Genomic DNA, 16,712 nt, shown 5'->3' with positions numbered 1-16,712 from the left:
GAAGCAAAGAAAGCATATGTGTGTGACATCAAAGGTGGCATGGAGGCCCCTGGGTAAGCAGGGTGAAGCATCAACAACAACAACAACAACAACGACAACAACACATGCTTTATCAGCCATGGCTCTTTGCAATGACCCCTGAGAGAGTTTTTTCCAAGTCAGAATCTTCTAGAGATCCTTCCCATGATTAGAATAATACATTTTCCAGCTGTCAGTACTGTGTTAGGATCTTTGCTCTCTAGTAGAAAGGACAGGACTTAATGTAAAAAAAAATCTTACCTCGTGTCATACTTTGAAAACACAACAAGACTTGATGGCCCCACCTTTGACAGGGCTCCAAATGAATCAACCCCATGAGTCATTTTCTTTGTAAAAGCTTTACTGTTGTATTTTCCTTGCTGTGTTATTTTTGGTTTCGGTTTTTCATGCCTTTTTTTTTTTTATAATGAGCACATATTCTTGTAAAGCCATCTGTTCAAAGAAAAGCCATCATATGGTAATGATGTCAGAGCTGTTCTAGAATGTTCCAGCGCTATGGCTCATTAATTTGTTTTAAGAGCTGATGGCCTGCACGATACGCCTGCACTGTCTTTTCATGTACTGTACAATTTTTCCCTCTTCTGATCATCAAAAAGCATGTGTGGTTTCTGCCTTTGGCTCCATGTTTCACAAAAACAAGCAATGCCTCTACAGACTGAAGTCTGTAAATCTTAAAATTAAATAACAAATTAAAATGTAAAAACTCACACACAGCAACAAAACCAAAACCATTGCACCAAAGTGGACATCAACTTAGGGGTATGTTGTGAGCATTTACCAAACAGGGTCTCCATTTCCCCTTGTGAAAAAAACTTCCTTAGCTATTTCAATCTATGCTTTAGCTTTGAAGATACTAGAAAATCTCTAGGTGTGCAGGGCTGTTGCCCTCATCACTAGGCAGTTCCTTGCAGGCAAATACAGTAGGAAAGGTGGACCAACCCCTCAAGGGTATGACTTTTCAGTCATGTGAAGAAGCGAACCGCGCCCCCCCCCCCATTAGGCTTAACACAGACAGGGATCTAGGAAAGAAAAGGAGGAGGAAGGGTCCGGTCTGTAAGCATCTGTGCATGGATCTGTCCAGACTACCAGGTGCTCTTCCTCTGTGTTCCTTCACAAGCTGACTAACCTGTGTCTCCCAGGTTGTCTTTCAGGGCTGCTGAAACAAAGTCACTTGACCTTTTTAAAGACACATGGGAGCTTAAGTGAAAGCCAATAGTGGATGACTATTGGTCATTTGGACCATGGCTGTCATCTTATTCTTTAATTTAAACCCAAACTCTAGAAGTTTTCTCGTGGTCACCTGTCTTCATGGTTCTTGCCATCTCAGTTGGGCCCTTGGCGGCCTGAACTCCTAACTCCTGTGCTAAGGTAACAGGTGACTTCCCAAACCACTGATAGGGTGGGGGTATTTCCAGGGCTGAGGCCTGTGTGTGTGTGTGTGTGTGTGTGTGTGTGTGTGTGTGTGTGTGTGTGTGTGTATACTTAGTCACCATAATTGGTACTGGAAAGCCCGGGGACATCATAGCTAGCAGTTGATGTCTTTAAGGGATAAATCTGATAAGAAACACAAATGTTTAATTTCTTCATATGTTGTAGAGAGAGGCTTTGTGGTTTTATTGTTCATCAAATTACAAATACATAAAACAGAAAACGAAACTGTCCCAAGTGGTGGCCACTTCTCCCTGCTTACGTGTGGGCTGCAGGGATTGGCCAAACAACGTCTATAAAGAGATGACCAGGAGCTCCTTCAGTGGCCAAGGGGGGTCAGTGGAGTAGACAAAAATGGCACACAGTAAATTATCTCCTTTGGAAGGTTCTAGGAGGATCCTTGAGGAATACCACATAGATGAAGACGTGGGCTTTGCTCTGCCACATCCACTGGTAAGAGAAGGGAGAATCTGTTTTATCCTTATTGTTTATCTCGACAGGTGGATTGCTAAATGAGCAACTGCCCTCAGCTTCTCCTGACCCTAAGAAGGGTCAGACGTAGAGCCAAGGCACAAGTAAGAGAGCTTCATTGTTCTTCTGTGTCTCTTTTTTCAAAATCCAGTCATGTCTGTGCGCCTCACTTTCTTAACATTGGAGATGTAAAGTGATGAAGAAGATGCTCATGAGAAGCCTAGTGACTTTATGAAGGAACTGAGCTGTGCTTGTAGAGGGGAAGTCTGTCTGTAGCAACCACCTTTCCAGCGGGGCAGAGCGTTCTCAAAAGGCAACATTCAGACGGCCAAAACTCCTGGGAATTTCCCTTCTCTTCTGAACTATGTCAAATGTACAGAATCTATGCTCCTCACTGAATTCAATATATGAGATGACATATCAAGTAACTTTTGTTTCATATTAATTAGGCTTGTCGTTTGCTAAGCATAATCCAAAGGAGAGTATAAATTACCTTGACTGTGCTTTCGTGTAAGTTTTAGCCTTGAAGTGCAATGATAAAAGAAAATGTTTATCTTAAAACACCTCGTGTTTCAACCAGGTAAGGTGGTGCGCAGCTTATAATTCTAGCACCCAGGAAGCAAAGGCAGGGGGCCGGTCTCAAATTCGAGGCCACACCATCTCAAACAAAACAAACCTAAGAACCTACTAAAGAAACAAAAACTATGTTACTAAAACTGGATTCTAAGAATGCCTCGCATACTACCTTATCATTAACATCTTCATTATCAAAACTTACGGAGAATAGGAAAATGACAAAATAGAAATGCCCTGCACTCACCTAGTTCCACAAAGAACCAGAGCTTGTGTGACACTGGACCCAGCCAGGAGGAACCCGGAGCCAAGAAGGCACGGATGTTAGGACAGAGAACTAACGATTGGGATAAGTTAGGGAAAAGGAAGGCAGTTCCCTGCCCGGCAAGGCACTGGAACCCTGCCGAGTTAAGGGTAGCCGTTAGCCTACTTGTGCTGGCTTGCCCAGCTCAGGGCTTTCTGGAGCCTGCACCTTGCGGGCTCTTAGAAGGAAGCTTGCACAGCTCCCGTCCAATCCGGTGGTTTGGGGGCGGGGCCAGACTATGGTTTCGCTCGCAGCCCAGGGAGCCCTGCCTCTGGGCACAACGCCTGGTAAGGTACCCATGCTAGGAGTGCCCTGGAGCCTGAGTTCTTGAATGTCCTGGCGTACCTAGTGTTGAGCTTTTCACATACCCGCTCATGGATGGAGGCACTGGCTACTTCAGAATTTAGCGGAGTGGTTCTCAACCTTCCTAATGGTGAGACTATTTAACACAGTTCCTCTTGTTGTGGTGACTCCCACGCCCGCCCGACTATCAAATTATTTTTGTTGCTACTTCATATCTGTAATCTTGCTACTGTTGTGAGGTGTAATGTAAATATCCGTGTTTTTCGATGGTCTCAGGCGACCCTTGTGAAAGGATTGTTTGACCCTCTCAAGGGGTCTTGACCCACAGGTGAGAAGTGCTGCTTTAACAGGAAGCAGCCGTGGGAAGGACGAGTTAGGACTGTATTTGGGTGTGGTTCGGAGTTCCGGAGTTCATTTGGGGACATTGTCTGCATCTCTGTAGGAGTTCTTGATGTCGTGTGGTTGTAAATATGAGATTCAAGAGATATCTTTATTTAGATTTCTTTTTCATTTGAGGCTGGGGTGAAAATAACCTATGGGAGAGGAACTAGACGCCATCTATACAGTAGTCCCCTCCCCATCAGTGGCTTTGCTCCCTGTGCTAGGTTCCCAGCAAGGAGGCCCTTAGGTTCAAGCCACTCCCTCTTTTCTTAATATGCCCTAAGCTCATGCACAGCCCGTCCCAGAGGAGTCTGAGAACCCATCAAGTGTTTCCTTCAAGTGGCGAGGTGACCGTTGTTCTCTGGTAAATATAGAAAACAACCAGGCTGCTGAGACCTATGGTAAGAACAAGTGTGTGAGACACTGTAAAAGAAAAAGACGTCCACAGGCCGGGAAGATGGCTCGCTCAGTGCTCTGCGTGCACAAGCACACGAATTTAGTCCCAGAAGCCAGGTTAAGACAAAACAGCGAGGTGGCGTGCGCTTGAAATTCCAGTGGGTCCCTAGGTCTTGCCAGCCAGCCAGTCAGCCTAACCTAATGAGTTGGCACCAAGGCAATGTGAGTCTCAGTTTCAAAAATAAGATGAAGGACATGGCTGAGGTTATCCTCTGGCCTGCGCGCATTGCACAAACACACAGACACACATGTACTCACATCCACATGCACACACATCTACACATGAACAGATATCCATACACATGCACACATGGGCACACATGCACACACATGCACACACACACACACACACACACACACACACACACACACACACACACAGAGAGAGAGAACCTATCCTAGTTTTGCTATCCTATCTCAAACTGAAAACGTTATAGCAACAGCCAATAACTGCTACTAAGGATGGAAAACGTGCTAAGTGTCCCGTAATATGCCAAGCCCTGGAAGAGATATTAGGAGCACAATACAGCCTTGATTCTAAAAAGTGGAAATGCTAGTTTGAGCTACAAAAAAGGTTATACACAAAATAAATGGATTTAAAAAATATGTGACAGAGAGACCACTTCGCGGGCCATGAGAAATATGATAAATATATACGTAGAACTCAGTGCGATGCCTAATTTGCTGGTAACTTTAATGCCATCTCATTTTTCTTCTATTCAAGGAATATAGCTGAGAAGAAAGAACGTAACAGAGAAATAAGTGATTGAGTGTAAAAAGGCACAACCCACGGGAGTCGCAGAGAGGAGGCTGGTGTAGGATGCAGTACTGAGGGGGCTTTGGGTAGAGTCTTGGGCTGGGTTTTTATAAGAGCAGAGGGGCACAGGAAGGAACAGCGGTTCTGCCTATGCGTCTGTTGGGTGGCAAAGACTAGGCTGCTGTTTTCTACATCGTGTTCATTGGGGGCACAAATGGAGCTAAAGGCAAGACAGGCCATCTACAGAGAAGCCTGTACTACATTCAGATACCTCCATGAGCAATTCAAACAAAATGCTCTTGTTTCCCTTTCAAGGAGGAATTGCCCGATGCATACAATGCCTGGATCCGCATTGCTAGAAATTTGCCTCCGCTGATTAAGAATGGGCAGCTTCGAGAAGAAGTTGAGAAGGTTTGAGCATTTGTGTAATCATCTTTCTGTGTAATTCCTCACATTTTGATCTTGGTTTTAAAACCTGCAACGTTACCAGAATTGACATCATTCAAATCTCTCCATCTTTTCTCAGCTGCCTCCACTATGCACTGATGAATTGCAAGGGCACAGGCTGCAGCGCCTGGCACATTTGGCCCTGGGGTGCATCACCATGGCGTACGTGTGGGACCAAGGGAATGGTGACATCCGAAAGGTTTGGAACCTTTTCTGGTATTTCCTCATATAGTGAGTTTTCATTAACATGAAAGTGAATTCCACCTTGCGTTAAATGTAGAACCTTTTGAGGGCTTGGAATGTACCTCAGTGGCAGAGTGCTTGCTTGGCATGTGGAAGGCCCTGGGACCGATCCCTAGTACTGAAAAAACATTAGATATTAAATATTAGTTCTAACGTTAGGTATTAGAACTGCATTGCTACCATGATTGATGGTGATGCTGGGGAGAAGAGGCTTCTAGAGTCAGGCACGACAGTTGAACCTAGGACCTTGTGCATTTAGACTTCACTGTGCTACATATTAAAAGTTTGTATCAAGAGAAAAATAAAGCAGTGGCTAAGCACACCCACTGTTCTCATAATTACATTGTAAATTCCTTTCATATACTAGACAGCCACAATATAAGTAAATACAGACATGCATCCTGCTTTCTTAATTTAAGACGGCTGCAAGTATTTTACAGTTACTGTACACATTTAGCTGGCACTCAAAATCACATGAGATCCCCAAATGCTTATGTATATATCAAGTCAGAAAGGGATGGCATCTGTTTCTCAGAGTATCTTTTACTGTCTAGTGACAGATGCAATCGATGCTTCCTTCAGATGCTTTTATCACCACATGCAGTTTAAAAATGGAGGCACGCATACAATCCACCTATGAAATCAGTCAGCTCCTGGGGCACAGAGAGGAGCTGAATGCTCTGTGTAATCTTGGGAGCACCTGCACTTCCACTCACTTTTTGGCTGGCATCTGGATTCTGGGATGAGGCACAGAGTCTACGTCTCCTCTTCCAGGCCAGCTGACAGCATTTAACCAAAATTAAATTATATGTAGCTGTGTAATCTCATCAGACATCTTAGAGTTTTAATCTAAGTATGTATTCATGACTGTGTTACATGTCTATAATGGAAGGTTAGAGTCAGGGTTCCGTTAGTATATGCTATCTACTACGAGCAAGAGTCCAAGGGACTTAAACAGTAGGGGGTGTGATTACAAATTCAGAGGAATCATATGAAAGGGGGGGAGGGAGGGAGGGAGAAAGGGAGGGAGGGAGGAAAGGAGGGAGGGAGGGAGGGAGGGAGGGAGAGAGAGAGAGAGAGAGAGAGAGAGAGAGAGAGAGAGAGAGAGAGAGAGAGAATTTGGAATGCCTGTAGAGACCTTAATGGTCTTAGCATCATTTAAAAAATATATAGAAAAAAGAAAAAGAAAAAGAATCCTGTTTATCAGACTCAGTTGACAAGGCAAATTATGAAAGAAAGATGAAGTAAAAACATATTTTACTTCATCATGACCTTGTTGGCCTTTTAAATTCTGGCAATAAAAATATGCAACATCTTATTTTAAGGAGGGAATTTGTTTCAACATAAAAAATAAATGAACAAAATGTAATTCAGCATTCTAAGTGTTTTAGCTCCTGCAAAGCTGCCTGTAATAAACGTATGTTAGGGCAGTCATTTTGCTTTTCCAAAGTTAGCTCAAATTATCTTTACTGAATGCTTCCCTGTTGCCCTCTGGTCCCACTTCTGTAAACCTCGGACAGGCAAAATTTTCATTCCTTTTGAACATGTATGTCTGGCTGTAGCCGAAGAGTTTCACTGTGTCTGCATCTCACCGCGCACATGGGTGTGATTCGATGAACCGCTCTCTCTCTCTCAGTTAAGCCCACTCAGCAGTATATAGAGCTAATACGAAACCATTATAGAGCTCATGATTTCTCAAAACTGTGCTATTGACTTACTGCCACACCATCTGTGTCCTATGAGGATGACTTTATACTGTTGGAGTGTCCCTTACCTTCCCCCCCCCCCCCCCCCCCGTGACTCACCATGACAGCAATTACCCCAATCACTACATGGGGCCGTCTGGTTCTAGGCCAAATGATGTTAAGGCAGATGCTGATGCAGAACACAGTGTTAGCTGTATACCTAATAAACTACAGGGAGCATCTGGCTGGGACACCAGGGAAATTGAGGTCTCTAACAGGAGGAGCTCAAGGATGGCTGGTTCTCTCTCTCCTCACTGATGAAATGCTTCACATAAGTTAAGTGGGAGAAGAAGTATTTATTTCCATTCATAGCTTCAGAGACTTCAGACAATAGAACCTGGGCTCTTTGGGTGGGAGCAACCATCTCATGGTGACCAGAGGGCAGAGAGACACTTCTGTACTGCAGACTTCCTGCTGTTTCCCTGAAATTCCACCCGGGGCTGCTGCATATTTGACCCTTCTACCCACAATCAGCACACATCTTCCTGGATTAGCTAATTAGTCTTCCTTGGAAACATCCCCTGGGAGGAGTCCAGACTATGCTGTGGTAGCCACCTACGCACCTCTCACTGGAGAGTAACAACCTCATCTATCCACTTAGAAGCAATGCTAGGCCCTCCTGCTTGGAGTAGCTGCTGTTTTGTGTATTGAGTCAAAGTCTCACTAAGTAGCACAGGCCAATCCGGAACTCACTCTGTGTCCTGGGTTGGCCTAGAAGTCATAACTCTCCTGTGTGATCTTTCCAAGTAGTGGGATAACAGGCCTGCATGGCACCAGTGCCAAATGTAGTGAAGTTTAATGAAAACAGAATAAGCATACAACACACACACACTCACATACACATGAGAACATGTGTGCGCACACACACAGGCACACACACGCCCACTCACACAAGCAGGTGCTGCAGAAGAGTTTCCTCCGGTGTGCTCTGGGAAAGCAGCCTGCTCGTACTTCTCACGTAAGTCACATCCCGTGTCCTTAACAAAGTCTGGAATTCCAGAGACACTGAGTTTTCCTTTGTTACTACCACTAGCTAATATGGTGCCTTGTGGGATGGGCGAGTGAAGGACAGAGTGAAAATAGCTCAGGGTCATAAGAAAATAAAACCTTCAGGCTCCTTATCTTATTTTTCTTCCTGTTTGCGGCCAAGCTACGCCCAAAACAACTCACGTCCCATAACAGGAGCATTGAACAATGGCCAGGGTTACGTTATGAAATGTGGGAGAGAAAAAACAATTACACACTTGGGCTTCTGAGTGCTATCTATGCCCCAGAACAAGCTTTAAGACTGAGAGGAGAAGAAAATGGAAGATGTTTCAGTGGCTAAAAATGATCATTGTGTTGAAATCAGGTGCTGCCCAGAAATATTGCTGTTCCCTACTGTGAACTCTCGGAGAAGCTGGGTCTGCCTCCCATTCTGTCTTACGCAGACTGTGTCCTAGCAAACTGGAAGAAAAAGGACCCCAACGGGTATGTAACTGTGAGCAGAACGGGGCTTGGAATACCATGCTATTAGTTCAGGATATTTATTCCTTAATTTTTGGCAACACAGCTTCTGATGCTGGTTATGGCTTCTTAGATTGTCATGTCTGTGATGACAAATTTCTATATGTGAGCATGACAGAAGCATCTGGATATAGGAAAACCCAGAGGGCCTCCATCTTCAGTCTATTGTGCACATGCCTCGTGCAGCCCCTACTGGAAGCCAGCTACAGAAGTACATCTGCCACCTCAGAAAATGTCTTCATACCTCTTGTTATTTATTTCCTTCCTCTGCTTTAAGAAAATATATTCCAAATTGTTTTTATTGGTTTAGGGTTCAGCAAGATGGCTAGGCACAGGCACTTGCCGCACAACCTAAGTTTAACCCCTGAGATGCAAGAAAAGAAAGTAAAGAACTGACTCCACAGAGATCTCCTCTCCATGTGCACCGTGACATGTGCCCCCCACATCATGCACTCAGAGGAGAATCATTAAAACTTAGGCTTTTTAAATTTAGTTGATTTTATATTAAAATTTACTTGGGGTCTGAATTTTTTTTTCTGGCTCATTTTGTTCGTGTTTTGTCTCACTTATCTATTTTTTGACAATGTCTTGCCACTTAAAAGGCCTTAAACTGGCTGCTCCCCTGCCTCTGTCTCGTGTGCCCTGGCATCCCAAGTGTGCACGTCAACACCTGGCGGGTTGGCGTTCAGATCAATAATACCATTGTCCCAGTTAGGGTTTCTATTGCTGTGGTCAACTCTGTGACTGAGAGCAGCTCGGAGAGGAAAGGGTTTCATTTCACCTTGGCTAGAAGTTTCTCACGCAGGGAAGCTGAGGCAGTAAGTCAAGAAGGGAAAGTAGAGGCAGAAACTGGAGCAGAAACCATGGAGGGACACTGCCACGCTTGTCCCTGTGCCTTATTGGGACAGCTTTCTATTAGCCCAAGGATGGCACCACCTGCACTGAGCTGGACCCGTCCCCCCTCAGTCGTCAATGAAGAAAAGCTTGCCCATAGGCCAGTCTGGTGATGACATCTTCTCAAATGATGTCCCCTCTTCCAAAAATGATTCTAGCTTGTGTTGAGTAAACACAAACGCTACAGCACAGACATTGAATATGAAGCTTTGTTTTGGGGTTTTGTTTTGTTTTGTTGGGTTTTTTTGTTTTTTGAGATGGGATTCTCTGTTACACAGAGCCCTGGCTATTGTGGACTCTCTTTGTAGACCAAGCTGGCCTTGAACTCACAGAGATCTGCCTGCCTCTGCCTCCCGAGTGCTGGGATTAAAGGTGTACACCACCATGTCTGGCTCAAATGTGAAGTTCCTTCTGGGTGGTTCCCTTTCACTAATGTGTATTTTTTTGTTTTGTTTTGTTTTGTTTTTTTGAAATTCTGAAAACTTATTTTCTAGATAGCCAGTTATATTTAAGAGTGAGCATGTCCTCAGAGGGAGAAGCAAAGACATGTGGGCTTTCAGGGTAATCTGCTCAGAAGTCAGCTAGTGATGGGATCTGCAACAAAATGCAAGAGGCTAAGAGCCCCTGTGGCTGTAAGCTGTACCTGTGAGATATAGTCTGCATACAGGAATAGCTGAAAATGGAAGAATGTAGAATGTACCTTCAGAGTAACCAATAATTCTGAGTGTGTGCTTTTAGGTTAACTTAACGTTTAGGCCAGCGATTCTCAACCTGTGGGTCATGACTCCTTTGGGGTGAGTCACATATCAGATATCCTGCATATCAAACATCTAAATTATGATCAATATCAGTAGCAAAATTACAGTTATAAAGTAGCAATAAAAATAACTTTACAATTGAGGGTCACCGCAACATGAGGACCTGTATTAAAGGGACGCAACATTAGGAAGGTTGAGAACCACTGGCAAGCAATCTTGAGAAATATAAAAAAACATGTTTTTCCTTCCTTAAGCCTATGTCTCAACACTGACACATCACAGTATACAAACTGCCTATACTCAAATTCACCTGATTTTATAACTGTTGTCTTTCTCTCCTCCAATGGGCACATTGCTTTGTGGCTGCTTTCCTAAGGCCCATGACATATGAGTAAGTATTTTATTATTCTTTTATCTGAAGAATTACTTGCCATCCAGAGTGAATGTGGGCTTACAGAGATATTCCAAATGGTTGGCTATCGGAAGAAAGTAATCAAAATAATTATTAAAAAAAACAACAAATAATCCAGTCCTTAATTGTATCTATAAATACGACTGTGTCTTTTTTAATATTGTAGCTATAGATCCTTGCAAAGCTGTTATTTGCACTTTCATGTTTGAAATGGATATGAACAGATATGAAAAGTGCATGCATGTCTGTATGTGTGTGTGACCTCATGACCTCTGTAAGTAGAAGTAATTACTGATATCATCTAGTAGCCTTATGACTTCTCTTTAACCCAACCTTTAACATTTTTGATCTATGTACTGAATTTTATTAAAAATTGGGGAACAAAGACATATAGCACAAGTGTGATCTTGCCTAGATGAAGTTAGGCATATATACATATATACATATATATATATATATATAATAAAATGTACAAGTAGTGCTCAAACAGAAGATTGAGAAGAGGAGTCTAGAAGACTGAGGAAGAAGAGCACTTATAACCTGAGACATATTGAGTGTGAAGAACTTGGACGCACAAACCTTTTGGTGTATTATCAGAGCTGGAGGCCTCCTCACGAGCACCACCATAAACAACGAGTAACACAAATAACACTTGGGATACAGGGGGAAAATCCCTAAATGATTCCACAAGTCTTTGTTGGTGATGGCCAAGAGCTTAAATGGTATCTTTAAATAATGAGCTTTTTAAAACGAGACCTCACTGCAGACAAGCAGCAGCATACCTAGGTTTAGAACCCAGGAATTTAACCACTTCCAAACTCATAGACACACAGGTTCTGAAGCCATGGTTTCACCAATGCCAAAGCTTCCGTAGGAAAGAATAAAACAGAATCTAGTCAGTGTGTGTGTGTGTGTGTGTGTGTGTGTGTGTGTGTGTGTGTGTGCGCGCGCGCGCATGCGTATATGTACTCATGAGTATGTGTGGGTGGGTGGGTGGGTGGCATGTGTGCTGTGGGTAGAGGATGAACAGGGTTTCCTAGAAATAGAACGCAGGGCTTTGAGTATATATTTATGATCATATGCATACATGTATGATTAATGGAAACAGATATATTGTGGGGTTTCTAGGTCCATGTCCTAGAGTAAAATTCCAAGTGTGAACATGGCCTTAACTTCCTGTGATCTTTAGACAATGGACCAATATTCCTGACTTCTAGCATATTCTCAAATATGAGGTAAAGAGAGTAGGCTGCGCCATATACTACTCTGGCACAATTATTTTGGGGATTAAAAATGTATACATAAAGGTAGTGGGAAAGTATGGTGTTCTACAAATACACCATTCATTTTCCTGCATTGTTTGTCAACTGTGGCTGGTTTTTGTAGGAACATGGACATTCTGTTTTCGTTTCCTGGTGGGGACTGCAGCAAAGGCTTCTTCCTTGTTTCTCTGTTGGTAGAAATCGCAGCTTCTCCTGCAATCCAAGTAAGTCTGTTCTCTCCTAGCTGTTTCTTTCCCGTCTGTGTAAGCAGAGCAAGCATGTAGCAAGTGAATTACAATAGTATGGTTGACTTTACCCTGATTATGGGTACCATCAGATCACAAAACTAGATGAACTACACCCTTTAATAAAATGACATTTATTTTTTTTTTGTGCACATCACCCTGAAATATAAAAATCTAGGTGCCATGTAGTCATAATAAAGTTTGAAATTCCAGCAAGAAATAAAAAAAAAAAGTGTTCAAAGGGATTTGTTGTTAATTCACGGTGATGTGAATCAGATTGTTCTGACTGGAAAGGCAAATGCAGAGGGCTGAGGTAATGGTGTGGTGGGTAAAGAGCCTGCTGTGCAAGCATGAGACCTGAGTCTGGTCTCCTGGTGAAAAAGCCAAGCATGTTGGCACACACCTGCCAGGCCGGGAGGTGGAGACAGGCAGAACCCTGGGGCTCTGTGGCCAGCCAGCCAGCCTAACCAGTGAGCTCCAGCCTCATAAAACAAAGGAATGGTTCTTCATGACTGTGGGTGTGGACCTCTGGCCTCCACATGAACACAAGCACATATGTGTGCACCCACAGGTGTACACAGGCTCACACACATTCATGAACACACAAGAGAAGTGGAAAAGCAAACTTGATTTGCTGAGTAAGCTACAATTTATTTTGTGCCAATGTTGACTGCTAGGTCTCTTCTCCCCTTTCCCCCTCTCATTTTTAAACTTTATATATTTTTTAAGGCAATCCCCTCTGTATGCAGTGCTGTGCAGCATCAAGACCTGAAAGCACTGGAAAAGGCACTGTATCATATAGCTACCAGTCTGGAGAAAGCCAAGGAATATTTTAAGAAGATGCGTGGTAAGTATTGTTGGCAGTGCACATTCCGGGTTCACAGCCACAGGCGTCTGGTGTCTGAAGCAAAGAGGGGTTGAGGAAAATGAAGTGTAAGGTACCCATTACTCAGTCTTTGTCCATCTCACGGCACCGTTAGTTTTGTGTGGTAGGTCTAATTATTTCCATTTACAGAAAAGGAAACGTAAAGTTAAAGAGACAAGGTGACCTAAAGTTATGCCAGAGGGAGTAAACAAGAGCCCAGAATTCCAAACTGAGTCTTCTTAACGCTAAGGAACTTTCTTGTCTGCCACTAAAACCCACAAAGAAACCTGTTGAGCGCCAGGTCAATTTTAAGTGTTGAAAAAACCTAGATTCTGGCCTGAATTGACTCTTCATAAATCCACTATAGGGTAACAGAGAAAAGAACTGTTTCAAAACTGATGTAGAAACTCTACAAACCCCTGGACGTGCAGAAGAGCAATTTGGGAAGGAAATCTGCCTTTCTGGCTCAGTTTAACAAGTAGAATTTTTTTTTTTTGGTGAGTTTGAAGATTCTGCTGGTTGCCTATTGAAGGAGAAAATGCTCTGATCAAATGTTGGTAGGCTTTAGGAAGACCCATGAATGGATCCCATGGTGCTTCTGTGTGCCTGCATGTGTGCTTGCTTGCCTGCTTGCGTGGGTGCCTGTGAGTGTGTGTACTAGCTGCCAGCGATGGAGCCCGGAGCTCACAGATGCTAACAACAGACACTACCACTGAGCTACATGTCCCGTCCTGGTTTGTTTTTGCAAGCACTGCATCTGCTGTGTCAGTAAGCATGTGCAGTGATGCTGTGCAATGCCGACAGTCTCACTTGGGTGACGGTGTCTCCTGGATAACGTTACTTGGTCCCTTAGCAGACCCAGTACAGGGTACAGGAGAGGTAGTGAGTAGGCTTCTCCAGGAGAGGACAGAGAAAGAGAAACCTGTGGGTGCTTGCCCTCAGAGACTTTGTGGATCTGCCTGGTGCCTTTACTGTCACCCATACCGAAATCAGGATAGTTGTTTGCAGAGCCTTGAACTCATGGTGCACCTCTGATCTCCATCTTTTCACAGACTATGTGGATCCTGACCAGTTTTTCCATGTTCTTCGCATATATTTGTCTGGGTATGTAGTCTGAGGCATGGGCTTGTTTTCTCCATTCATATAAACAACAGACCAGATCCCAGTTGCTGGTCTCCACCACTCTTTGGGTTGAAGTAATAATTTGTATTGCTCATATCCGTGTTGTAGAGAAAGCATAGGCTTTCTTCTCTTGTGACTATTGGCCAAAGAAGGCCCGCAACAGGCATGGGGAAATGACAGAGAGAGAGAGAGAGGGGGTGGGGGGTGGGGGTGGGGGACGGAGGGAGGGAGGAGGAGGGAGAGGAAGGGAGAGAGATCTGAACTAGGGTGAGTTTCACTCAGAAAGTACATCAAACTTTCTCACAACTGTGTTATTTATTATTTTCATGTATGAAAATGAGGACAAGTGGAAGAATCACTTCTAGTGCAAGATTGTCTATCCGGCAACTAATCCAAATTAGGGTTTGTGTTTGTTTGTTTGTTTGTTTGTTTGTTTGTTTTGGTCTAGCTGGAAAGGCAATTCCAAGCTGCCAGAGGGTCTGCTGTATGAGGGAGTCTGGGACACCCCAAAAAGGTTTTCAGGGGGCAGCGCAGGCCAGAGCAGCATCTTTCAGTGTCTCGATGTCCTCCTGGGAATAAAGCATGTCACTGGTGAAGGTAGGTGGAAACAACGGCATGTATTTTCTTTTCCCACTAACAGGACTACATCTTAGTGCAGGTTAAAGCTACTCCCGGACAGTAGAAGTGTTGCAAAGTCAAAGCCATTGTGTGACACATAGAGACATCCTGTCCAATAAAACCAAATAAAGAAGGAGAGAGGGAGAAGAGAGAAGGGGAGGAAAAGAGGAAGGAAGACAAAGAAAACACAAGCAAAATATCTTCTTAATAAGAAAGTGTTGCTCAGTCTGTCTTCAGGACCAACAGGAGTCTCCGTAACAGCCATTGCTTGGAACAAGGAGCAAGCCCTTTAGGGTGGCCTTCCCTTCAAAGTCTCCCATGGTGGCTGTAGACAGTGATCACCCAGCCTACCTGCCCTTGCCCTGACCTTGCCCTCTTTCTTTCTACCTGGAGAAGGGTCCCCACCCCGCCCCCCAACTCCTTACCTGTCTTGGTTTGGCTATAGGATCTGCGGCAGAATTCCTCCAGGAAATGAGAGAGTACATGCCTCCAGCCCACCGGAACTTCCTCTGCTCCTTGGAGGCCGGTCCCTCAGTCCGTGAGTTTGTCATTTCAAGAGGCGATACAGACTTAAAGAAAGCATACAATGAGTGTGTGAATGGCCTGGTCTCTGTGAGGAAATTCCACCTTGGAATAGTGGATACTTACATTATGAGACCTTCAAGGCAGCAGCACGCGGACCGCCCCAAGTCCGAGGATCCCCCAAAGGTGGAAAACAGAGGCACTGGGGGTACTGACGTCATGAATTTCCTGAGGAATGTGAAAGATACAACTGAGAAAGCCCTTCTGAGTTGGGCTTAGTGTCGCAGGGCTGTGTTTTATCAGTGCCCAGAAACTTGAATGTGTCCTGTCATAGCTCATTAAATCAGACCCAGTAAGCAAGAGTAGGGAATAATTCACCAGTAATATGTGGTATAGATTTCAAAATCATCTGTGCACTCCCTGTAGGAACATAACAAAAGCGGACTATTTAATAATACTTTAAAATGATAGAAGGAATACTGTAAATTATGTGTATGATTGAAATATAATAATGAAGCTCAATGAATAAAAAATTATTGTAAAGTTGAATCAGCCTTGTGTCCTTTGTAGCTGTAATTAAAGGTTCCTCCAAATGGTATTTACTTTACCAGGGCTGAGTCCTGTGCTTTCAAAATGTTAGCACTCACTATGTTTTCACCATTTCCACCGTCGCCTTCTCGTTAGTGCAAATCTTCTTCTTGCTGCACAATAAGCTTCGGTCGCCAGCCTATTGTTTACCAGTCTTAGAAAATATCTCTGGCATGAATATACAAAAGAATAAATGAATGTGTGAATGTATTAGGCAGGGCTAAGAAGAAGGAAGAGCTCACCTTTTGGTGGTTTGAAGAAGGAATGTGCCCCCTAGGCCCACATACCCCAACACTTGCTCCCTGGTTGATGGCACCATTTGGGGTGCTTATGGCCTTTAGGAGGTGCAGGCTTGCTGTCCAAAGTGGACGTTAAAAGGTTTATAGCCTCATCCCACTTACAGTTGGCAGGCTCTGCTGTCATGTGGTTAAATATGTGCCCAGCCAGCTTCCTGCTTTGGCTGCCTGCTTCAATGACTTCCCAGTTATTACAGACACTCTCTCTGGAACCACAAGCTAAAATGAACTATTTTTTTTTTCATAAGTTGTTTTCCGTCATGGTATTTCATCACAGAAACAGAAAAGTAACTAATAAATCTTTGCAATACATTTCTCCTGGGTTATCGGAGTCTACACTCTGACATGGATTAACTTAATAATGAAATCCTTGAATGACAAGTTAAGAGGAATTGAAGTGGGCCACAGTGGCTTGTGCCTGTAATCCTAGCATTCAGGTACCTGACACAGGAGGGCCATGGGAGTTCAAAGGAAGAC

At 43.8% G+C, this 16,712-nt stretch overlaps 1 protein-coding gene and 1 long non-coding RNA gene across 3 annotated transcripts in view; one reads left to right on the top strand and one right to left on the bottom strand.

The window, feature by feature from the left end:
• LOC311584389 overlaps window positions 1-2,888 on the bottom strand; it is a 122,000-nt gene extending 119,112 nt beyond the window's left edge. Inside the window, exon 1 of the long non-coding RNA XR_014774850.1 lies at window positions 2,759-2,888. This is a non-coding gene — a long non-coding RNA (uncharacterized lncRNA). The remainder of the gene's footprint in view (window positions 1-2,758) is intronic.
• IDO1 (indoleamine 2,3-dioxygenase 1) lies at window positions 1,654-15,900 on the top strand. Of its 2 annotated transcripts, none has more exons than XM_084758636.1 (10): window positions 1,654-1,920; window positions 5,028-5,123; window positions 5,239-5,358; window positions 8,499-8,617; window positions 10,682-10,696; window positions 12,104-12,203; window positions 12,954-13,071; window positions 14,142-14,193; window positions 14,660-14,808; window positions 15,275-15,900. In XM_084758636.1, exons 1-10 carry the CDS (start codon window positions 1,822-1,824, stop codon window positions 15,628-15,630), a joined length of 1,224 nt encoding a protein of 407 aa, XP_084614762.1. In that variant the 5' UTR covers window positions 1,654-1,821; the 3' UTR covers window positions 15,631-15,900. The 2 variants fall into 2 exon arrangements, with proteins under 2 accessions (XP_084614762.1, XP_084614763.1); XM_084758637.1 differs by lacking the exon at window positions 1,654-1,920 and adding an exon at window positions 3,111-3,248.
• Window positions 15,901-16,712: the final 812 nt, after the last annotated feature.

The sequence above is a fragment of the Acomys minous genome, assembly GCF_964271855.1.
Source record: "Acomys minous genome assembly, chromosome: 15".
Lineage (NCBI taxonomy): Eukaryota > Metazoa > Chordata > Mammalia > Rodentia > Muridae > Acomys > Acomys minous.
The sequence above is the reverse complement of the archived record's forward strand: the minus strand, read 5'-3'. Positions and strand labels throughout refer to the sequence as shown.

Bases quoted from the DNA above. Each gene is read 5' to 3' on its own strand.
- IDO1 (XM_084758636.1), top strand. From the start codon at position 1,822: ATGGCACACAGTAAATTATCTCCTTTGGAAGGTTCTAGGAGGATCCTT. The intron at 1,921-5,027 runs GTAAGAGAAGGG...TTCCCTTTCAAG, and splicing joins TTGCTCTGCCACATCCACTG to GAGGAATTGCCCGATGCATA. The intron at 13,072-14,141 runs GTAAGTATTGTT...ATCTTTTCACAG, and splicing joins ATATTTTAAGAAGATGCGTG to ACTATGTGGATCCTGACCAG.